Source organism: Pelodiscus sinensis, chromosome 9 (genome assembly GCF_049634645.1).
Source record: "Pelodiscus sinensis isolate JC-2024 chromosome 9, ASM4963464v1, whole genome shotgun sequence".
Classification (NCBI taxonomy): domain Eukaryota; kingdom Metazoa; phylum Chordata; order Testudines; family Trionychidae; genus Pelodiscus; species Pelodiscus sinensis.
The window spans coordinates 29613213-29637005 of NC_134719.1; the positions used below are offsets into that span (position 1 = coordinate 29613213).

The window sequence follows — 23793 nt, forward strand, 5'->3', positions numbered from 1 at the left end:
ATCTGTGCAGGCAGGAAGACTAGAGACATCTTCAAACTTTATACAGCAACTATTTTGATATGAATGTGTAATCTTCAACTTTTTCACTAAGTCTACACACTTAGTCCTATAGCAGTGCTACTGCATGTCTATGTAGCAGCTGGGAATCATGTTCCCAGTGCTGGTAGACAAACAAGGACTAGCTCTGCTTGAGACTGCATGCTAAAAACAGCAGTATGTCTACGTTGAGAACTTATTCAAGTGGTTAGATTGACCCACTGCCTATGTCACCCCAGCTGCACTTCTGTTTTTAGCACTTTAGTATGAGCTGAGCTAGTGCAGGTTGACAAATATGCTTTGGAAAGCATGTTTTAGCATGCTGAATAGTCATGCCTTTATTTAAAACTGACAGTTTCCTAGATATGGGCAGCAGATTTCAGTAGCAGCTGCCAATTGGTTGGATGGTGGTAATTACTGAGGCCATCAAGACTACCCTAGTGCCTTAACAATGCTGTATGGGAGATGCATGGTTCTACTCTAAGGTAAGTAGACAGACCTTTACTGTCAGTTAAAATAGGTTACATATGAACAATGTGACCTTGTTTCTGTAAACTGTGGTATCATTACCACATAGCTCCACTTCTGTTCTAAGAATTGTTTCATACCAAGATTAAGGATGTTCAGGATTAGTCAACAGGATAGTCAACTATAGTTGCTCTCCTCCCCCCACCCCCCATCAGAGGCAGCAAAGGGGAGGAGGAGAGAAGAGAAGGATACTTCAAAGCAGCAGCGCCACATGGAGTCTGTGGTACTGCTGTAGCGTTTCAAAGGAACAGCGCCACTATCAGCTATTCTATTAGGCTGTGTCTACATTGGCATCCCTTTTCCGGAAAGGGATGCTAATGAGACACTTCGGAATTGCAAATCCGGGGGGGATTTAAATATCCCCCGCGGCATTTTCATTTACATAGCTGCCGCTTTTTTCCAGCTCGGGGTTTTTGCCGGAGAAAAGCGCCAGTCTAGACGCGATTCTCCGGAAAATAAACCCTTTTCCGGAGGATCCCTTATTCCCTTGAAAGTAGGAATAAGGGATCCTCTGGAAAAGGGCTTATTTTCTGGAGATGCGCATCTAGACTGGCGCTTTTCTCCAGCAAAAACCCCGAACCGGAAAAAAGCGGCAGCCATGTAAATGCAAATGCCGTGGGGGATATTTAAATCCCCCGCAGATTTGCAATTCCGAAGTGTCCCATTGGCATCCCTTTCCGGAAAAGGGATGCTAATGTAGTTACACAGCCTTAGTGTATTACACTATACTTAACATCCTTAATCCAGATTGTTTGTAGAAAGGCCATATTGTGAGAGGTGGAGTGTAAAGAGAGATCTGCCAGTAGAGACATGTATAATCTTAAGACAATTAAGAGCTAAAATACACAATTTAATGTTCCAAAAATATAGAAAGTGTAGATCTTCCTGTCTTAATGTACACACACAGGCAATTTGAGTAATTTGCCTCAGAGCAAGGATAGCCCTTATATGGGTGCTAAAAAGCTGTAATACAGCAACATCCATGATCTAGCAGAACTGTGGGTGCTTTGGGGCTGAAGCACCCATAGGGAAAAGCCAGGGGCCCCACACTCAGCAACTTCTCCCCTGCCCTTTCAGAGCACTGAAAATAGCTGATTTGCAGCATTCAAACTGGGATGGGAATACAGGGGTTAGGAGAGGCAGGGTAGCTGCAGAGCCATGTGGCTGAGGTTCCAGTGGGGCCCTGCAGCCACCCTGCCTTTTCTTCCAAGTGGACACCCTGTTCTAGCTCCATTAATGCTAGCCCTTCTGCTGCTGCCTGAGCGGAACCCCACAGCCAGCAGCAAGAGGGGACAGCTTTGACTTCCTGAGGTGCTGTCAGTCTTGTTCTTAAAAGCAAAATAACTTAAATTATGAAGATGCTTTATGTATCTTGGGGAGAAAAGAGAGGTCCTTCTCTCCTGCAAATAATGAGCAAAACAAAGATCAGTGGCTTCAGCATTTGAGCATCAACTTTTATGGGCATGGATGATGTACTTCTGAAGAAATTGAGTGGTTTTGGCTTCAGTTAGAATTGCTACAGGTTAGGGATGTGGAACTCACCTGTCTCAAAATTGAGCATACATTTCAGTAAATATATATTTCAAGTAACTTCAGAGAAGTATTGAGGAAAAGTAACTCCAAAAAGAGATTAAGTCAAAACATTTTTATTTTTTGCTTGGTATGTAAAACTGATTCCCTCATGAAGTAGAAAGTTCTTGCAGCTAGCACACAGTTCATTTGGAGAGGTAGATGGTAAGAGGTTTGACAACAGTAGCGATTTACAGTTAACTTGGCACATTGTTAAGGCTAAGCTTTTGTACAGACATCAAACCACGCCACTCCTTGAGTCACATTCTCTCCACACACAGCAGCTGTGAAAAGGTGTTAGAAGATCTGAAAAGACAAAAAAATTGGCTTGAGTAAAAGTAATGATCTGCAGGTATGCTTGAAAGTACTCCTAAATCTATCTTTTGTTATAGAGGACACCGTTAAATAGGTATAAATTAGTCTACCTTCCCAAGTAGCTCATTGGGCAAAGGGTGCCTATTATTGTAATAAGTTTGTATGATCAGTTCTCCCCCGTAGGGTGGTTTACAGCAGGGCTAGAGGCAGAATCTAACTAAGGGATTCTTTCTCCTGTATGCTGGATTTGTTAAACTGGTTGGGCAAATTTATTCCTACAGCATCAATAGTTGCAAACTCTCTCTCCTCTAAATATCACCTTTGCTTTGGAAATACCCACATTTATAGCAGCTACTGCCTCCACTAGTGCTGCAAACCAAGAACAATAATTTTGTTTCATCACCACCAAGTATTCCTAAGCTTTGTGGCTCACCCTCAACACCGCATAGAGGGCTGCCCCCATAAAAATTGGTTTAGAGATGTTAGAAACCTCTTTTACAGATGATATGCTTAAACTGTTGTCAGCAGGAACGATGGACTGCCACATCCATTTCTGCTGACAAGGTGTATGGCTGCACACAAGATTCTTTCCTGGCCCACCACCTCTGGAGAGCTACACAGCACGTGGCTGCTCTGATTGGCAGGGCCAACAGACCGGGGGGGGGGGGGGCAGAGGCCTGCTCTGGTGGCTAGGGCTGCTATATGGCAGGGGGAGGGGGTCTGTTCTGGCAGCTGAGAACAGAACATGTTGGGGGGGGGGGGAAGGAGGGAGGGAGGAATGTCTGCTCCAGCAGCCAGGAACAGGACTAGCACGGGTGGGTCTGCTCCGATGGCTGGGAACAGGACCTGCCACAAGGGGGGGAGGTGTTTCTGCCCCAGCAGCCAGGAATGTGTGTTAAGATGGGTGGCACACATCCAAACCAGCACATGGGATCTCAATATTGGTGCACAAGCCAAAACTCACCCTGCTCATGGTTGGGAAATCTTAGAGGGAATGCTGTTTTAGCCTCACCCCAAGTTGTAGGGGTTGAGACTTGAAAAATATAAAGGGGTTTTTTTGGGGGGGAGGGGAAGAGTAGTAAAAGGAGTTGATTACCACTGCCTCTTAATTCCTAGGTGTGGGTGTGTTTTTTAAGAAAAGTTTAGTGTAGAGCAAAATTGATACTATAGTCAACTTTGCCTACTTCACTAACAGGTCACCAATCCACACTAGGCTTCTTTTACACATTATTAAGCTCCTCCACAGAATTCTTGGTTGACTCTTGAAACAATAGTAAAAATTTAACAGTTAGGTAAATGCTGCAGTATGAATTCATATTAGGAATGTTTTTGCATAAAAAGCATGACAAAGTTGTAGGTAAGAATCCATTTTTATAATTCAAGTGAAAGTAACCTAACAGCCAATTCACAGGAAGTGAAAATACAACCTTAGACAAATGCATACTGTTCTAATCTGGTGTTCAAACTAGTCTTTGGAAAATTTTACCTGCTATCTTGCTATTCACTCTAGTGTTTCTTGTAACTTTCCTAGGCATTGTAGGAACACAGACTGTGTTAGCACAAAATGGTAAAGGAACAAATATAAAATAGAGGACAATTTTCATGTCTCTGGAATTATTCAAGGGAAGGACAGAATTTACTTCTAACACACAAGGATAAGAACACTCTTTATCTAGTTGTGTGGTTAATTCCGGGAAAGGGGCTGCCTTCTGGGAGATATGATATGTGGGTGCATGTAGGTTGTACTATTATGCTATTTTATTCTATCACTATTTTTGGAAGCTTCCTTCAGTTAGAGGAATGTAACATCAAATGGGAAGAACAAATAAAACTTGGATTAAGAAATTCTTACTGTTGCCAAATTTCTGTTGGGAAACACATGATCAAGTATAGCTTTACTTTCTACAAACTAACTTCAGGTGATGTGCACGTAGTTTGCTAAAAATAAATTTTAATCCCTGTGTTTCTAAACAGATAATGTTACAGTCTGAAACAATCACTAGCAGCATTCTTTGCTATCCTGACTCACCTATCTAATCCATTCTACCCAAATGAGTTTAGTCAAATTCCATAATCAGCAGTAGTGTTAGACAATCCAATAAAATCCTGAGTCATTTTACTGCTCCACTCAAATACAGCCCAGGTCAACAATGGACAAAGTAATCGTGTTTGGCTATCAATATAGAAACTTCTGTTAAATGAATTGGTGGTCTTGATATAGTTCCAACTCAACAATGCTTCATGTCACAAACACCATTATTGGCAATTGTAGTACAGAGGTTTTATTTTAGAAGTGAGCCCTTCAAGTTTCATTGAAGTAACTTGGCATGGGTGCATGGAGACTCAAACTGCCAGAATACATAAAAAGGTTTTAGGACTGTAACAATATTGTTCACTAGCACTAAATTTTTTGGTAAGGAAATAGGAGCAGTACATTTTAGTGAAAATTTAGAAATTTTTAAAACATACTTCGTAATGTTGTATACATTTAAAATGTTTGACCTGATGGCAGCTTACATTAAGACAAAAAGCTTGTATCATCCATCTATATATTTCAGAAATATCTAAGTCTGTCCAAAAATTCCTCCTAAATTTGGTGTGCAACTTCTTCTATCCTAACAAAACCAAGTGATGGTTTGGCTGTGCCAAGAAAACGGGAAGTGGCAGGAATGGGGCTGTGTTCCATCACTTGGAAAAGGAATAGTGATAGAAATGTAGCAGTGTTAGTCTGGGGTAGCTGAAGCAAAATGCAGGACAATGTAGCACTTTAAAGACTAACAAGATGGTTTATTAGATGATGAGCTTTCGTGGGCCAGACCCACTTCCTCAGATCCAGGAAGTGGGTCTGGCCCATGAAAGCTCATCATCTAATAAACCATCTTGTTAGTCTTTAAAGTGCTACATTGTCCTGCACTTGGAAAAGGAAGAATGCAATGCTCCTGAGTGGCCACTGGAGAGCACTATACCACTAAGAGTAGGCAGCAGGGCTGCTGCTCCATCATCTTGCCTGCCACCAGCCTGGCTAAGTAGCTCTTCTGCACCCTATCCTTTGGTTGCAAAGCTGGGGGGTAGGGAGAGGAGAGGAAAAATAAATCACCATAGGCTGGATCCCCTCCCTGAGCCCATTCCTCACCACCCCAATCCTCACTCTGACCCCCTCCCCTCCAGCCTCCTGCCCTGCTCCCCACCCACTGCCACATCTAAGGCCCTGCCTTGTCTCTTACTCCTCCCTTTCCCCCATGCTGTCAGCCCCCTGTCCTGAAGGACCTGGGCAACAATAGGTAAGTCTAGTTGTTTATAGTTTAAAAACTTACCACTGAAAGAGATCAAGATAGTTCATCAAATTACAAAAATGAACAGACTTTCTGGGGTCTGAATGGATTTGTACTTGAAGACACTCCTGTCAATAGGGGATCATGTTGTGCATTCTGCACACAGAACTGCTTCAAGTCTGCTGCCGCCTGAGAAACCTAATTATAAGATAAATATTAAGTTAGCATTCACAGGAAATTTTATCTTGCAACAGTCTACAATATCAGAGGGCTGTATCATGTACAGCTAGCTTTTATTACACACAACACTTGAATTTTAATTTTTGTTCAGTCAAACCAAAACTATAGCATTCAGTAATACTATTTTATGGAAGTTGGTCTTGCCTTCAGATAATAGGTGTACAGTTCTGCATGTTAAAATCTGCTTTTTGCTACTATGTATACAGGTCCTTCAAGCTGAAGTAGCATTGAACGAACAGTAGTTCTAGTTTACAAGACCTGCAATTATACACTGGTATCTATCTACCCCAGAGACAGTTGTTCTATATATCCTTTGTTTCTAAAAGCTTGTCTCGTACAAAATCATGAATGGTTTTGCTTGTTCCCATAAGAACCAAGGGGATCAGTAAATGAAATTAACAGGTTGCATATTTAAAACAAAAGTATTTCTTCATGCAAGGCAATCAAACTGTGGAACTCCTTGCCAGAGAATGTTGAGAAAACAGACTTTAATAAGGTTTAAAAAAAATAACTAGGTAAGCATTGATAGACTTATCCCCCATGAATTTATTAGCCAGGACAAGTAGGAATGGTGTCCTTTGCTTCTGTCAAAGAGTGGGATATGGGCAACAGGATGGATCTGTTCATTACTTGTGGGGCACCTGGTATTCGCCACTGTTGGAAGTAGGGATGTTAAATAACCGTTAGCTAATCAAGTAATCGATGGAATTTCCATTGACTAGTCGATTGGGGGGGGGGTGCACATTGCCATCACTGCAGCTATGCATTTTAAACATAAGAGCCATCAGGCTCTTCCTCTCCCCGCCCCTTGCTGCCTCTGATAAAGAGGCAGTGGGGGGCAGAGGGAAGCAAGTAACCGAGTAATCACTTGACTAGTCATTTACATCCTTAACGGGAAGACGCGGCTAGATGGACCTTTGATCTGACCCCTTATGGCTGTTCTTATATTCACTATGGCTACGTCTAGACTGACATGATTTTCCGCAAATGCTTTTAACAGAAAAGTTTTCTGTTAAAAGCATTTGCGGAAAAGAGCGTCTAGATTGGCGTGGATGCTTTTCTGCAAAAGCACTTTTTGCAGAAAAGCGTCTGTGCCAATCTAGATGCGCTTTTGCGCAAAAAAAAGCCCCAATCGCCATTTTCGCGATCGGGGTTTTTTTGCGCAAAACAAATCTGAGCTGTCTACACTGGCCCTTTTGCACAAAAGTTTTGCGCAAAAGGGACTTTTGCCCGAACGGGAGCAGCATAGCATTTCCTCAAGTAGCACTGATTTCAGACAGTAGGAAGTCAGCGTTCTTACGGAAATTCAAACAGCCAGTGTAGACAGCTGGCAAGTTTTTCCGCAAAAGTACTTGCTTTTGCAGAAAAATTTGCCAGTCTAGACACAGCCCATGAGGTTAGCTCCTGTGAACACTAAGAAGTGCTTTTAACTTGAGGTGGTTGTGTGGTAGACTGAAGGTTAGGTGTTGGTAGGAGTAATAAAGCAGCATGGACTCAACTGCTCCACACTGCTAATCCAATCATTTTGTGCTGCTCTGTTTTGCAGCATGATAGCTGGAATTCCCACCTCAGTGCGAGAAGCTAAAACTAAAAAACAAGATTTAAGAATAAGAACTATGCTAGTATACCATTTTTTATAAATATACTGCAAAAGGAATGTGTGTCCTCAAGAATGTGAAAAATCCATGTTAATATTTTTAATTCCAGCCTAAGCAAAGTGGAGAAGGTTGCTTTACACATTTATTAAGTCTTCTCCATGAAATAGGAATAATTTTTAAGGAAGAACAAGGCCAATTGTGACCATGCATTATGAACTGATCCCTATGCCTCAGATAAAGTTAACTTCATTCTCCCATCCCTTCTTCCCCCAGGAAATTATGCTTGGAATAAGTCTACACATGTAACTTTAACAAAAGGCTGTAGCTACATGAAAATAGAGAAGTAAAATGATTCTTCCCAATTACTTGTTTTGAAAGACTAGACTAGCAAACGGCAGCTTGCCAGTTTGACAGGAGGCCTATCCCAGCCAGAAAGTTCACAGCTGCCCCCTTAGCATGTGCTACGGCTGCAGGGTCGTCTCCATTTTATAGCTGCATTTTCCAAAGGAGAGAGGCCTCCAACAGCCCAGGCCAGGGTGGGCAACAGGCAGACCGCGGGTCCAAGCCAGATCCGTTGGAATGGACCCCGACACCCTCCGCCCCTCTCTGGAGTCTGGCACTTGACAAAAAGCTTGGCCTGGGCGAGCGAGTTCTGTTCCCAGAGGGGCCGGGGAGAGCGGCGCCGCGAGAGGCGCGAGGGGGAAGGGGCCCAGCCGGTGCCTCCCGCCGGCTCGGAGGCGGCAGCTCCGCCTTGCAGCAGCACCCCAGGAAGTGAGCGGCCGGGGCGCGGTCAGGCCCGTGGACGCACCGAGCGGCCCCGCACACGGGGCGAGCCAGGCCACCCAACGGGGCCTGCACGGCGGGGCCGCCACCTATCGCCGCGCCCCGCTACCCCTCGGGCGGGGCAGAGCGACCCCCGTCAAAGGGACCCCGCCCGGCCCTTAGCCCCGAGGAACGGAGCCGCCTCAGGGGAAGGGGGCCGAGGGGCGGGGCGGGCGGCAGCTCTGCCCCTCAGGCGCGGGGTCGGGGCGTCCCGCGGCCTCTCCCACCTTCACGCGGCTCACGTTGGCCTCCAGGCGCAGCTGCTGCACCACCTTCTTCATGGCGGCCACGCTGGAGGAGCCCGACATGGCGCGGCGGGGAGCGGCTCGGTGCGGAGCCAGGCGCTGCTCGGAACTTTAGCACGAAGTTTCCGGCCCGTCCCAAACTGCCCCGGCGCCTGCGCAGCCGCCGGCCCGGCCGGCCTGAGGGGGCGCTGTAGCCGCGCTCAGCGCCTGGCTGCGGGCGGAGCCGCCCCAGGCAGCCGGGGGCGGGGAGTGGGGCGGCGCAGGAAGCCCTCGCGCGAAAGCCAACGTCCCTGTCACGATACAGCCCCCTAGGTGTCCCGACAGCGGCGTGTTCCCCAGGCCTTTGCACCCCGGCGCCGGTGTCTCGGGTCGCGGTTTGCCCCGGCCCGTGCCACACGGGGCGGGATGGCGCCAGGGAGGTGGGTCAGAGCCTCTGAGTGCCCGGAGAACCGGAGCGTTACCTAGGCGCGCCTCCCTCGGCCGGCCAGCTCGGCACCGTAGGTAAATAGAGTAACAGACTGAAGAAGAAACATACAAAATAACAGAGTAACTTGGTGGCTGTGTTGTATCTGCCGGACCACAATCCCAGAGGCTACGTCTAGACTGGCATGATTTTCCGCAAATGCTTTTAACGGAAAAGTTTTCCATTAAAAGCATTTTCGGAACAGAGCGTCTAGATTGGCACAGACACTTTTCCACAAAAGCACTTTTTGCGGAAAAGTGTCCGTGGCCAATCTAGACACGCTTTTCCACAAAAAAGCCCAGATCCCATTTTCGCGATCGGGGCTTTTTTGCAGAAAACAAATCTCAGCTTTCTACTCTAGCCATTTTGCACAAAAGTTTTGTGCAAAAGGGACTTTTGCCCGAACGGGAGCAGCATAGAATTTCCGCAGAAAGCACTGATTTCTTACAGTAGGAAGTCAGTGCTTTTGCGGAAATTCAAGCGGCCAGTGTAGACAGCTGGCAAGTTTTTCCAGAAAAGCGGCTGATTTTCCAGTAAAACTGGCCAGTCTAGACACAGCCAGGGTGTTTCCAGGATCCAAGAGTAGGGAGCCTCCCTGCTCGCCTTGGAGTATTAGCCCTTTTTACAAGTGGGGACGGAAAAGCTGCAACTTGCCCAACATGAGATCACACAAGCCTGGGGCAGAGTCGGCAAAAAAACAGATTGCCTTCCATAGCTGTATTTGAATCATCAGGATGCGGTTCCCGAGACTGCCCCTCTGGCACTGTATTTGCTCCCATTCAAGCCCTTGTAGTGCTTAGAGTCAAATAGCGGGAAAATTCTGGGTATTGGGCTCAGTGTGCGTATCTGTAGATAGGATTGATACAGAATCTTGCCCATTCCCATATCCTCTTGCTTCATGGATGGAGTTAAGTGTCCTTGGAATACTTTTCTGTCTTGACTTGCAGGCTGAAATGTCACAGGTGTGGATGGTTGCTTAGCTTCAGACTCTGCCATTTTCTTGCCCACCTTCCAAACATAAATCCAGACACTAGAAGAAATCTTGTGTTTGTTAGATGCACTGTAAAAAATATAGACAACTATATACAGTAATTAAATATTTTGATTAAATAAGAATTAAAAATGTTACATACAATACTAATGCAAATCGTAGTTGCAGGTCTGCGATTATGCAATTCACTGGGTTACTTAGGTGATATCTAGTTGTATAGAAGGTGTGTTCACATCAGAGAGAGTATTAAGCTTACTAGTCAATACTTGACTCCTTTCAGTTTGTTGTCAGGTTTGGCTGGAAGCAAAGCCATCAGCCTGAATGAAAGACCCTCTTATAAGCTCTCTACTGCTTTCTTCTTAAACTTTTGAATGAAGTGGAAACAGATTCAAACTGAATGAAATACCATTTTGGACTTACAGGATTTCCTATAACTCTTCTTAAGCAATGCTAATATAGAAAAGAAATTTACAAATCCACTTGGAATTCAGTGTGACCCACTACAGACACCAATGAATATGTCATTCAGTCAAACTAGACCTCCAACATCAGAGGTGAGAACTTTTCATCTTGATATTTAGGAAAACCTGTATAACTGTTGTAAATTGTAGAAATTGCTGCTGTACAACATTTTCTGGCAGATGTGTGAAGAACCTAGACACTTACTTTCAAGCTGTCTTGAAAAGTGTAGTTTATGTTTAATTACCAAAAATTTATGGGAATAGACACTAAAGTAAGGGTGGGGAACCTAAGGCAGGCCCCGGCTTATCTGGATTTGGCCCCCCAACACTCGGGGCTCTTCACCAACATTGGGGAGCCAGCACGGGCGCTCCAACCCCACCCTACCACCCTCCTCCATGGGCCAGGAGCACACAAAATCTGCTAGCCTGGGCCCTTCTAGTCTCTGGTGTGCAAGGGGAATGTGGGGAGTATTTTTCTTCTCAGTTGGGAGCCACATCAGGGAGAGTTGTTTGCTTCTCACTTGTGCGCAGTCCCCGACCGATTTTTCTGTGTATCAGTGGCCCCTGACCCTAAAAATGTTCCTTGCCCCTGTACTAAAGCTTATATGAGCTTATCTAGACCATTTATACACTAGGAAACTTTTTTTAAAAAATCCCATTATTGCTTCCACTGGTTCAGCTGCACCAAAAAAAGTAATATTGGGAGCTCAACTATCACCAGGGCGTCTATGGTCAACTCAGTTTTAAGCGTAATGCCACCTAATCCTCCTCAGTGCAGATCTAATCTTGGTTTCAGCAGTCACTGGCATATGCACATGGGTACTTGCACTATTGATAGAATTGTTAGCACCCGGGAAATGTTTTGAAAATTTTTCCTAGTGTCAGGGCCTCATTGTGAATGTCATTATTAAGATGAACGTCCTACACTCCTTTCTGTTCCATGTCTCTGAGGGGAGGCAAGGAGTAAAACCGGATCAGAAATGGCCTGATTTTCCATGGCCTTGTGCTTTAGATGACCATTTACATCATGCAAAGTAGTTGTTAAAGACCAGCATTCTGATCCAGAAAGATGTACATGAATACACAAGATGCAAAGTACTGGAGACCATGCTTAATTTATGCCAGGTCTGAGGTAGGCAACTCGAGGCTTGGAAGTTTATAGCCCAGCATCACTGGGCTGACTACATCAGTTACAAATGTAAATATATTGTTTGAACCCTGACACCTAATTGCTTGAACCCCAGAACATCTTTCATTACAAAGAGCACTGAGTAATAGAGAATCAGAGTCTAAAACATAGAATCATAGAATAATAGGACTGGAAGGGACCTCAAGAGGTCATCGAGTCCAGCCCCCCGCCCTCAAGGCAGGACCAAACTCCGTCTACACCATCCCTGATGCCCATAAGCTTCTGAGTGCCAGGGTTTAAACCACACAGTTTTACACTGAGGCCCTGAAACATGCCCCTTCAAGTTAATAGAAGACTTTGCATCGGGCTCTTAAAACTGTGCAGATTTTGGGAGGACACATGTCTCTTTGGTCTTCAGTTATTTCCAGTTGGTTCCAACCATTACTAGGAAAGTAATATCCAACAACAGCACAGCTCCTCCTCTCCCCCATCTCTAAAGATAAAATAGTTTGAATATTTCTGGGGAAAATTTCCACACTGAACAGTTTGTCCATTGAAATTGATTGATGACCTGTTTATGGTGTAACTTATTGGTTAATATATCTGACAGCATCATCAGTTGCCAAGGCAGCACAGACCGGCATGTCAAACATATGGTCAGCGATCCAAATCCAGCCCTCATGATTTATTTATATGGTCCACATGAAAGTAGTTTTCTTTTTTCCTTTTTTTAAAGTGATTGCCTGGAACTTATGGTTGCAGAGACAGCCTGCAAAATATTGAACCAAAGTGTAAATTGATATAATATAATATATCTGCACGAGTCTGCAAACAGTCTGGAACAAACTCAGAGGTGTAAATTCCTCTGCTGCAACCTTACGACCAAAGACAATTTCCTTGGCTTTGGCTCTTCATTAGTATTTTTATTAATATAGAAAACATTTATATTTTTATAAAACTATATTTGGAGTGAGGTGCAGAAAGGAGACATTGGACCCAAATTTATAGTTCCACTAAAAAATTCTAATTTGCATAAGTGAATCTCTACAATCAGGGCAAAAATGTTTTACAAGGTATCTTTGATAATTATTCCATGACAAACATTTCTCAGCATATTAGCTATTTGTCAATCGACAGAACAGAGGGCTTTTTGCGGTGTTCTATGAGGCATAACTCCTTTTTGTGCTACAGCTCTTGCGCAAAAAGGTATGTGTGGACGCTCCTCAGGGGTTTCTTGCGCAAAAAGAGCTTATGAGCTTTATGGCCATCAGAGCTTTCTTGTGCAAGAGCGTCCATGCAGTGTGGTCACTCACTTGTACAAAAGCACATCGCAAAAGTGATGCACTTTGAAGTGTGGATGCACTTTTGCACAAGAAGTTTTTGTCTTGCGCAAAAACCCTGCAGTACAGATGTAGCCTCTGTATCAGAGGCAGCAGTACAGGGAAGGGGGTAGGTGGGAACCAGTGCTTGTGGGGAGCCTACTTAAAAGCTGCAAACACCAGCTCCTGCTTGCCCCCTCCCCAACCTCCCATCTCTTTTAAGATAGCTTCCCACGTATACCAGCTCCTGCAGAGCCATCTCCCCCCATGTGTAAATGTGTAACCACTGAAAATTTCAGCTGTTACACCTTTATCAAAATAAACACATTTTAACATCCCTATTTCACCTTGTGTTAATATTTTTTATTACTTAAATGTTTAGTGTACGTCTATAACTGAGATAATCTTCTCTGATTGCATTTAGTTGGTAGAGCTTCATGTTTTATATGTCCCAGAAGAAGTATGGAACTTCAAATTAAATACAGTTTCTGCAGATCTTACTAGTAAATTCATTTCAGCTGGATTTATAAGGTGAGTGTTAAATAATGAGGAGAAATGCTGCTTTAGGTCCCAATCCTGCATACACGTATGCACATTCTTAACTTGGTGCCTGTGAGAAATTCCTTTACATTGTGTTTCAGTTAATCCCTGGAGCTGGATAGCTCTTTAGGGAACCACTTCAAGAAAGCTTCAGCTAGCACAGCCCTTGAGGTTCCTGATCTTCCAGAATCCAGGAGATAGCACATTGCTTCCAGAATCCAAAACCAACACATAGCCAACTTTGCATTTCTTGGATTATGCCAAACTTGGCTCCACCACAGCCAGAAATTTGGACCACTAGAATGCATTTCCCAAAAAGGAATTAGTGACAGAAAGAGAGACTGACTTCATTTTAAAAAAAACATAATGTTGGAGGGCTGATTAGACAGCAGCATGAATTCCACAAGAGTAATGCATACAATTGAGATGATTACAGATCAATATTTATTTTCCTTTGCATGTCTTTCACTCCAGTCCCAGAATGAGCTCTGTTCGGAACCCATTGAAATTGATGGGCCTTTTCCTGGGCAGAGTTCATTGTAGAATCAGAGCTTAAATTTCTAAAATATTTTTACCAGACCCTGCAATAGAAAGCAGAGAATTAACCTTTTACGTTTTTTATTTTCTGAATGTTTTCTCTTTTGTAACATACATAATATTAAGGCTGAAATCCTGGCCTTTTTGCTGTAATAAGAGTTTTGCCACTAATTTTACCACTAATTAGTTTAACAAAAGGAACTGAATGTTATAGGTAATTTAATTTTAAAGAAGACGCTATTTGACATGCTTTAAAAGAATGTTACCCCTGACTTCCTACTGAAGGCAGGTAATGTTGGTATGAGTGACCATCTGAGTCCTAGTCTGTGATCACAGTTAAGGAAAGGGATTAATCTTGACTCACAAGAACTGCACTCTGAGAGTGCAGAGAAGGTACAGAATATCAAAACAATCTAAAGATATCAGGTATCAATCTAATTCAGTGAAATGTTCCTTTTGCATGATAAGCCTTCAGCATACCAAAAGGACAGCTAGTTGTCCTTGAAAAGAGTCCCAGTAAGAGTTCCTTACAAAGTATGAAGGGACGCCAAAGTAAATATACCTCCTCATTCTTTGTGGAGCTTTGAGAAGAAAACTAATCACGGAGAGAGATCTTACATTGTAGAAATTGGGTTTAAAATACCAAAGCAACCCAAAGTATGGGTATTGCACACATATTGATGGTATTACTTTATGTACCTGTTTAGTTTATGATAAACATATCAAATGTTCATTATGTTAATGTTTCAGTGTTGCAGTAAGCATTATATCTGTGTTTGCATTATATGCTCAAGCTTTGTTTTTAAAAGTTGCTATGTAGGCTCCAAAATTTATTGTTAATTAAATCTTGACACTCAAAGGTTCAGACAAAGAATGAATAATACTTTTGGGGGTAACATTTTTGAGGTAAAAATTAGGGTAGGTTTTTTTTATATGATTGAAAGGCAAAAAGAGTACATATATCTGTTTTCAAATAAATTCTTGTGTTCTAATAAAATATTAACACTATTTTTAAACTGAACTTTTCCAGTCCACCTATCTAGCCTGAGAATATACAAAAAAATAAAAAGAATAGTCAGCTTTGAGTCATGAGATGCTATCTGAAATATTTCATAATGTATTAATGTCACAATATCATCCCAAAAGGTCCCATGCTATGGGAAATCATCCTTGAAGCATGGACAGCAAGCGAAGGCAAAGCATACGAGGAGGCAGCCAACCAAAGAGAGGCCATTCCCAAATACATGTGGTTGACTCTGTCCCATTTCTATTCTACAGAGGTCCATATACTTGTTACCTTGATATCTATTGACTTGTCTACACTTCAAATGTTACAGCAGCACAGCTATGCCACTGCAACTGCGTTGCGGTATTGCTTCTGTGTAGTCACTGCCTATGCTGATGGGTGCAATTTTCCCATTTGCGTAGGTAATCCACCTCCCCAAGAACCAGTAGCTAAGTCAACAGAAGAATTCTTCATCAAACTACTACTGTCTATGGAAAATAGTGATAGAAATGTAGCCGTGTTAGTCTGGGGTAGCTGAAGCAAAATGCAGGACAATGTAGCACTTTAAAGACTAACAAGATGGTTTATCATCATCTAATAAACCATCTTGTTATTATCATCTAATAAACCTACTTGCAAGTAGGAATAAGAGATCCTTCGGAAAAGGGCTTTATTCCGGAGGATCGCGCCAGTCTAGACGCTCTTTTCCGGCTTTTCCCCAAGCCGGAAAAAAAGCGGCGGCCATGTTTATTTAAATCCCGCGGGGGATATTTAAATCCCCCGCGGATTTCCCTATTCTGACTTGCCTGCTTTGCATGCCTCTTCCGGAGAAGGGGCCAGTCTAGACGTAGCCTTAGAGAACATCTGTAATACACCTTAGTTCCCAGGAGAATTCATTCCATAGTTTTGGGCTTGCACAGATACTCTCACTGTAATTCCCAGCTGTTTTCTTTCCTGGAGTCAGACAAGCAAGAGTATTTCCCACAGCTTTTTCAAATTGCAGGCCTTGTCCCTTTGCTTTTTGTTTGGATTACTGAGATGTGAACACATTGCAGGTGGTGTAGTGGTCGCATTTGATTCACACTATCATCATATTGTGATGCACTATCATGATTTTGACGCACCAAGCCTGACTGATTTGGAAATGCGGCATTTCAGAGACACATGTACATTTAAATAGCCACCATCAGTTGATCTTTTAAATGCAATAATGAATAATGTTGTTCTAGGGTATCGCGTCATGTCACATTGAGAGCACTGCGGGAGCATCTTGGAGACCTCCTGGGTGAAGATGCAGTTGCAGATAAGTTTATATTTCTGAAACATATAGGGAAAAACTTAGCAGTGGTAAGTTATTTCTGCATTTTCCCTACATTTCTTTTTTTGCATTTTTTGATCCTGTTAAACTTTTCTGAAGCAGAACAAGGAAGTTTTCTCCCTGCTCTACTAAGATTGTCAGGTATTTAATAAAGTATTTTTTCTTTAATAAAGAAAAATATCGTAGCATAAATCAATGAATATTTTTAGCACCAACCTGTAAATATTGTTTTAATTTTGTAAATTTTAAAATAGTCTTATGCAGTTGGCATAATCTTATTGTTTGTTTGGGGTCATGGTAACCTCTTGTATTTTTATTTCTGTGATCAAATATTTGCTGAGGTTTTCAGTTCTGTGGTTTCACAACAGTAACAACGTAAGCTATTCCAAGAGCTGCACCTTTCTAAGGGACATTTGATTGAGGAAAACCTTTGAATTAGAAAAAACTTGTTAACTTTAAAAAAAAATTATTTATAGACAGTGAAAACAATATTATTGCCTTTGAATAACAGAACAGAATTTTATCTTCTATTTTGTTTAATTGAATTTATTTCATTGGTTGAAGACAGGATTAAATGTAAATTCAGATTTCTTATTCTGCATAAGACATACCGATTTCAAATATGCGCTTAAATCAACAAAATCTCAGGTGATTAATGTGTATTAAGATGAGTGAGAATCTTCCATTTGTCTGAAGAAGTGGGTTGTGCCCATAAAAACTCATGATACCATCTATATTTTTTGTTAGTCTGTAAGGTGCTTCCGGACTATTTGTTGTTGTTTAAGTTTTTTATATTACAGACTAACATGGCTACCCCTCTGAAACTTTAAAAGAACATAGCCAAAGATAAACAACAACTAATAAAAAAACCTTTAGTCATGATAGAAGTCATCAGGAGAGTTAGTGGATTCTTTTTCTATATTAAAATATGTATTTGGTTTTAACAATTGAATTGAGAACCAAATTACTTAACGTACACTTCCTTCAGACTGGGCCTAATCCAATTTCTAATAAAGTCAAAGGGGAGTGTCTCCACTAACTTCATCTGAGAGTTGGCTTAGTCCTTTGAGTCCTAAGTGAAAGTAAAAAGGGGGACAATGTTTATAAAAATACACACACTGTCTTCTTGGATTGATTATAGTACACATTTGGAGTCTGACAAAAATACAAATGAATAGATACCATGTCAGAAAACAAAGAATTGTCATCTATGTTCTTCTCATCCAAAGCCAATTCATATTACAATGCTAGTGTCATAAATGTTACTTCTCATGCCACTCACAAAGAAAATCTCTCTCAATACTTCAGAGTGCATCTGTTTGTGAGTCCGTCTGTCTGTGCGTCTGAGAGTCTGTTTGTTCAAGAACTCCTCCTAAATCATAAGAGGTAGGGCCACCAAATTTGGTATGCAGCTTCCACTTACCCTAACTTATACAAGGATCAGCACTTGGTTGTGCCTGGAAAATGGGAAGTGTCAGGAATAGGACTGTTTTTGATAACATGGAAAGGGAGGGGAAGGAGAGGAGGGACGCAGTACTGAGAGTGGCCATAGGGGGCAGCTGCAGCACAAAGAGAGTGGTCAGCACGACTGGGGCTCCGCCATCTTGCCTGCCACCAGACTGGGTGAGTAGCCCCCCGTCAGATACCCTGATCCAGCTCCCCATGGTGGAGAGCCTGAAGGCCACGAGGGGCCTCTAGAGGAGGGGATGACCCCTGGAACCTGCCACCCCAGACAGCCTGCAGGACATGGGCCACTGTAGGGGGGCAGTCCCCAGAGCCTCACCCCCCAACATCCTGCAGGCCGCAGAGGGATCACTAGAAGCCAGAGGCAGCCCAGGAACCTGGCCTGCTTCCTGGAAAGCCCCCTGAAGCAGGCTGCAGGATGGAGGGGGCTGCTGGAGAGCAGGGGCAACCCCTGAAGCGCCAACCTCCAGACCAGTTGCAGGGTGGTGAGCAGCTGGAGGATGGGGCCAGCCCACAAAGTGCTGCCCCCTGCAACAGGCTGCAGGATGGGAGGCCACTGCTCCAAGCAAGGCTCCCCTGGAGCAGCTGCAGACCAGGGAGACAGCAGCAGGCTGGGGCCTGCTCCCTGCCCTCCCTCCCAATAGGCTGCAGGCCAGGGTGGGGCGCAGCTGCAACCTGGGGTCAGCCTGCAGAGCCCCAACCCCACTTAAGAAGCGCGCAGACCCAGATTCCTCCCTCCCGGAAGGAGCTTCCATCTCGGGAGCACAGTCCCAGCCCCTCAGTAGGAGCCACTGGCTGGGAAGAACTGCCACAGCCCTCTGGGATCCTCTGCAGGAGCAGCACCGCCCTCAGTGCCACAGGTGGCCCTGGTAAGCTTCTCACACACACATACCTCCCATCCCCCTGTCCTGAGCCCCCTGCCCTGAATCTTTCACCCCCACCTTCTTCTCCCTGAGTCCCCCACTTCCTTCCTCCTGCCCTGAGGCCTCCACCCCCTGCCTTGAGCCCCCACACTCCTCCTAACCCTCTACCCTAAGCCACCCAGCCCTTGCCTCTTCTTACCCCCAAACCCTCAATTAGGGATGTTAAATTGTGGTTAATTGACTAGTCGAGAGTAGTCGATGGAATTTCCATCAACTACTTGACTAGTCGATAGGCACTTCCGCATTCCTCCTTTGAAATGCACAAGAGTCCCTGCTGGGGGTCTTGTACATTTCAAAGGAGGAATGCGGAACACCTCCTGCAGCCCCTGGCCAGTGGGAAGTCCCACTGACTCTGGGCTACACGTAGTGTGCCTGCTTTGAAATGTATGAGTCCTTAGCAGGGGCTTTTGTGCATTTTAAAGCCATGGAGCCTGGGGTTAGCGGGGGAACCCCCCCAGCTGGTCCTGGGTTCTGTTGAAATGCCGTGGGGAGCCCAGGATCAGCTGGGCAGTCCCTAGCTGATCCTGGACTCCGCGTAATAGCGGAACCCAGGGTCAGCTGGGGACTCCCCAAGCTAACCCCGGGTTCTACGTGGCATTTCCACAGAACCTGGGGTCAGCTGGGGAGTGACCTTGGGTTCTGGTGAAATGCCTCTGGGAACCCAGGATCAGCTAGGGAGTCCCCAGCTGACTCAGGACTCCTTAGCAGCTGCCCCTTTGAAACGCCAGAGGCAGCATTTTAAAGGGGAAGCCCCGGCACAGCTGATCTGGTTTCAAAGCCTTGGGGATTCAAAGCTGCAGTGCCACACAGCTGTGTAGTACTGCCACTTTGAGGTACCCCTTCTTCCCCCTCCTTTGCTGCCTCTGTATGATAGAAGGAGGGAATCGACTAGCACAGGGGTGGCCGCTCCTTCGCCCCTCCCCCCCCAAATGGCCCCCGGCTTCCCTGTGCTCACCAGGGCGGTGATTCAAAATGGTGTCCCAGATGGCGGCTGTCGACGGGAGCCTGATATGGCCAAAAAGCCTAAGCTTGTTTCTTAAAGGGGCAACTTTTTTTTTGCTTGACAATTCTGGGAGGCTTTCCTCTGACAATTCTGGTGCGGCTCTTTCCATTTTTGTTCCACCGCTGTTTCGGCTTTCTTTGTTAAATGGGTTGGCCACCCCTGGACTAGCATTTGCTTATCAGAAAGTCGACTAGTCTAACACCCCTACCCTCAATCTAACTTTCATTTTCATAAAATACAATAATTTAAAGAAAGCATGTACAATTTTCATTTATTTAAAAATATTACTTAAGTTAAAGACCCGAGCAATACATCTGATAGTAAAAACATATACAAATGGAATGGAATGTTGCATTCCTTTTACGTAAGTGTTTTGTTGATTTTACTTGCTTTTTTATGTTCCAAGGTAAAGGCAAAGCAAGAAACAGAACTGAAAGTCAAGTTATTTGCTCCCCCACATGTATGTATCATATAATTTTCAAGTTGTCATTTCAAGTGTGCACTTCAAATTGCTTATATCTTCCTTGTTCAATTAACATATTGTATATTTTAGGCACTTCATCCTGAATTATATTTGCTCCCAGGAGTGGACTACTTAGAAATTGTTTATTCATCATCAACTCCAGATACACAGCACTTTAATGCAGAATCCTGTAGTTCTCCCCATGGACCAATCTTTCAGTCTTTAAATCTTCCAAAGAAAGAGCCTGAAAAAAGTCCAACATTTTTAGGAAGTCCACTTAAAAATACTCTGAGGCAGAATCAGAAAGATTATAATCCTTTAGGATGGCATGAGATAGAAAAAGAAACTATTCCAGTTTTGCACATAAAACGTGACCAAAGCCTGAACAACAGGATTCAAGAAAAACAGATTCCTCATAGAAGGAAAGGTAAGATTTAACTAGTATGGGGGATGGAAAATGAGATGCTTTGGTATCAACCTAAACAGGAACGGAAAAAGAAAATGGATGATTACACTATGAAAAGCCAGGGAAGCAGAAGTGGGCTACATCCCCTACAATCCATGTCAGCATGTCCATGTCCCCCTGATGGTGCGGTTGAGGAAAAAAATGAGGGAAGGCAGCTTCTGGAAGAGGCTGGAGTTTCATCATGCATCTTCCCCAACTACCTGATATAGATATCAGTGAAGCAGCCTTGGTGGTCCACAAGGGCCTAAAGCACCACAGAAAAGTACCCCTTCTGGTTCATGTATTCAGATGCCCAGTGGTCAGGGGCCCGGATGGGGATGTGGGCAGTGGCGGCCCGTCCATAGAGGCGAACTAGGTGGTCGCCTCGGGTGCCAAAGTTAAAAGGCGTTGAGGGTTTTGGAGGCGGGGGTGCTGATCGCGCGTTTCGCCTGGGGCGCCAGTTGCCGGCAGCTCATCTATGGACGCTCCTGGATGTGGGTGCCATTAGTGCCCTTTCGTCCCTCCCTCTCCCCCCCGTTGGGGAAGCCTACCGCGGCAAAGCTGGTGACAATGGGATCCATGTCACCCAGGATGATGACCCTGCGCAGCAGGATCGTGTTGATGGCCTACACTATTTGTGGAAGGATCCACACAGAGACTCACAGGATTGCCAAGGCCCTCAGGTGTTCCCCAAGCACCTCTGCCCCACAAACACACGCCAGGAGCAACCTCAACTTGCTCCATTCCTGGCAGGGTTTTGTGAGAGTAGGACTGAAAAACCTTCCAGGGAGGGAGCTTCCACTGCCCCTTCCTTCATTAGGGAACCCCATTGCAGCAGTTCACCACCCTCCTGGGACAATAGCTTAAGAGCGCCATACCTGCATGACCACGACCTGGGCAGTCAATCTCCCCACATCAAACTGGTTCTCAACAGATCAGTAGCTTTCTGGTGTGGCGAGCTTCAAGATGGCAATGGCTACCCGCTTCTGGAGGGGGCTAATGGGTCTCTGTGAGTGTCCTGTCAGCATGTCCATGTCCCCGACCCTGATGGCAGGAGTGAGCCACTCATACAGCTCCAAGAAGGTTTCCTTCCCCATGCTGAAATTCTGGAGCCACTGCTGGGTATCCCACTGCTCCATGATGATCTAGTCCCACCAGTTGGAGCTGGTGTCCCATCACCAGACGCGACAGTGCACAGGGGGTAGGGTCGAGTTGCATGAGCAGCACTTCTTGTGTAGTGCCTCGCAATGAGCTTGGGGTCCTGTTCCTGCAGAGCCACAAGGGCAGCCTGCAGAAACTGCGCCAGTGCATGAGACATAAGAGCTGTCAACGGCTTGGAGTCAGGTCCAGCTCCATGGCAGGAGTGCTGTTATGTCCGCAAGGGCAACCAGAGCACATAAAGAAAAGGCTTTGCTGTCCCTCAAGGAGGTAGGCAAAGGAGAAGAGCCTGAAACGTGACTGTACAAGGGGATCCCTTTAAACACGACCCTCAGATAGCCTCGGAAAGCAGCTATGGGAAGTGAGTGCCATCCTGATGCCCTGCTCAAAGTGCTTCCAGGTGGCCTTAAATGCGATTCAGCATCCAATAAGTGTGAGCGCTCTATTTCAAAATAAGCGCTATTTCAATGGGCATTTGCTGTGTAGATGCACTATTCAAAATAAGCTATTTTGAAATATAAATTTCGAAATGGCTTATTTTGGAATAAATGTGCAATGTAGACATAGCCAGAGAGACTGTAGATGTCTGGAGAACTGGTATGGTTATGACATCAGGGAGGTCATGCCATTAAAACTTGATTAATTGAGATTTAAAACATTGTTTTTTATGATAACACACACTTAAACCAAAATACTCTACAAAAGGAGGGAAGAAAAGATTTCTTTCAAATATTTAATACACTGCCCTTTGAGTTAAAAGCTGATTAATCTCACAATATACATAAGAGATCTCCAATGTGTTCTCCATAAAATCTAGGGAAGCTCAGACTTGATATTTCTTTTGCTGTTTTGGGCCTTTATATTTGATAAGGAAACTTTAAAAAAAGAACCGTCATGCTATCTGAAGTGGCTCACAACTGTCCGTCCCAATTTCAGATCAGATTGTCAGAAAACAGGGCAGACACCCCAAAGTGGTGGTATATTCTATAATTAGATTTCACCATGCAAGTAATATATGTGCACCCCTGGGTCACTATGTTAGTTTTACCCTGGGGTCAAATAGTTCCTTAGGCTCTCCACCCTATTTTGCCACCCAGACAAATCGGACTTTATGATATTGGTCACTATACCATATATCACATCCCATTAGGGTTTACTCCCAAAGCACCAGTCACCTACCCCAGGTCAAGTTGGTACTCTGGTTCTCACCAAAGACAAGGCTGAAGTCAGTTTCTCTAGTAAACTAACTAAGGCCATATCTACACTTACAAGTTCACAGCATCACAGATATACCAATACATCTGTGCTGCTGTGAGATCTCTTGTGTAGCCATGTTTTGCTGATATGAGAGAACTCTCCCATTGACTTAATAAAACCAACACAATGAGTGGTAGTTGTTATGTTGACAGGTGAACTTCTCCCACCAAAATAGTGCTGTACACACAAGCACTTATGCCAGAAAAAACTTATGGCATCCATAAAGGGAGGTTCCCATTCTGAGCAACAAAAGTTTTCCAAAAGTAAGAACTAATGCAGACATGACCTACAGGTTTATTATCCAGTGAATATAAATGAGAGTTATAGAGGGTTAAAGCTGGTAGAATACATTAATAGAGGAGTCCACGTTTGTAAGTCCCAAGTGATAGCAGAGATATAGTAATCTGCAAATCTTCCATAAGTCTCTTAGGGTTATCCACAGTAATTTTGGCAATCTCAGTCCACTTGTTCAATATTCTACCCCGTTAGTATCCAAAACAGTTCATAAGTGCATGATTGATCCCTGGGTCCATTCTTATAGTGTCTTTCCAGGAAAGGCAATCTAGCAGTCATTTTCAGTCACAGCATGAGCTCTTCCTTTGTTGATTAAATGCTAACAGAGTCTGTGAATTTCCATTGTCTAACAGGAAGTGGAAACTTTGACAAAGGTTTAAGAAGAACAAGAAGAATG

General features: G+C 44.2%; 2 protein-coding genes across 5 annotated transcripts in view; one reads left to right on the plus strand and one right to left on the minus strand.

The window, feature by feature from the left end:
- Positions 1–2194: 2194 nt before the first annotated feature.
- GNG5 (G protein subunit gamma 5) lies at positions 2195–8688 on the minus strand. Its single transcript, XM_075936357.1, has 3 exons — positions 8608–8688; positions 5763–5918; positions 2195–2439 (listed from the first exon to the last, which is right to left on the minus strand). Exons 1-2 carry the CDS (start codon positions 8686–8688, stop codon positions 5793–5795), a joined length of 207 nt encoding a protein of 68 aa, XP_075792472.1. The 3' UTR covers positions 2195–2439; positions 5763–5792.
- The window catches only part of SPATA1 (spermatogenesis associated 1), a 35492-nt gene continuing 19836 nt past the window's right edge, over positions 8138–23793 (plus strand). For 2 of the 4 annotated variants that reach the window (XM_025183183.2, XM_075936356.1), the window contains exons 1-6: positions 8894–9044; positions 10502–10633; positions 13413–13519; positions 16301–16418; positions 20186–20239; positions 20333–20669. In XM_025183183.2, the coding sequence (XP_025038968.2) occupies positions 10592–10633; positions 13413–13519; positions 16301–16418; positions 20186–20239; positions 20333–20669 (658 nt within the window). In that variant the 5' untranslated portion in view covers positions 8894–9044; positions 10502–10591. Of the gene's footprint in view, positions 8330–8893; positions 9045–9163; positions 10634–13412; positions 13520–16300; positions 16419–20185; positions 20240–20332; positions 20670–23793 lie in introns of those variants that run through there. The other 2 variants (XM_075936354.1, XM_025183182.2) reach the window with 2 other exon arrangements.

Coding starts and splice junctions, on each gene's coding strand:
- GNG5 (XM_075936357.1), bottom strand. CDS start 8,688: ATGTCGGGCTCCTCCAGCGTGGCCGCCATGAAGAAGGTGGTGCAGCAG. Junction 5,919..8,607: donor CCAACGTGAGCCGCGTGAAG/GTGGGAGAGGCC, acceptor TCTTATAATTAG/GTTTCTCAGGCGGCAGCAGA.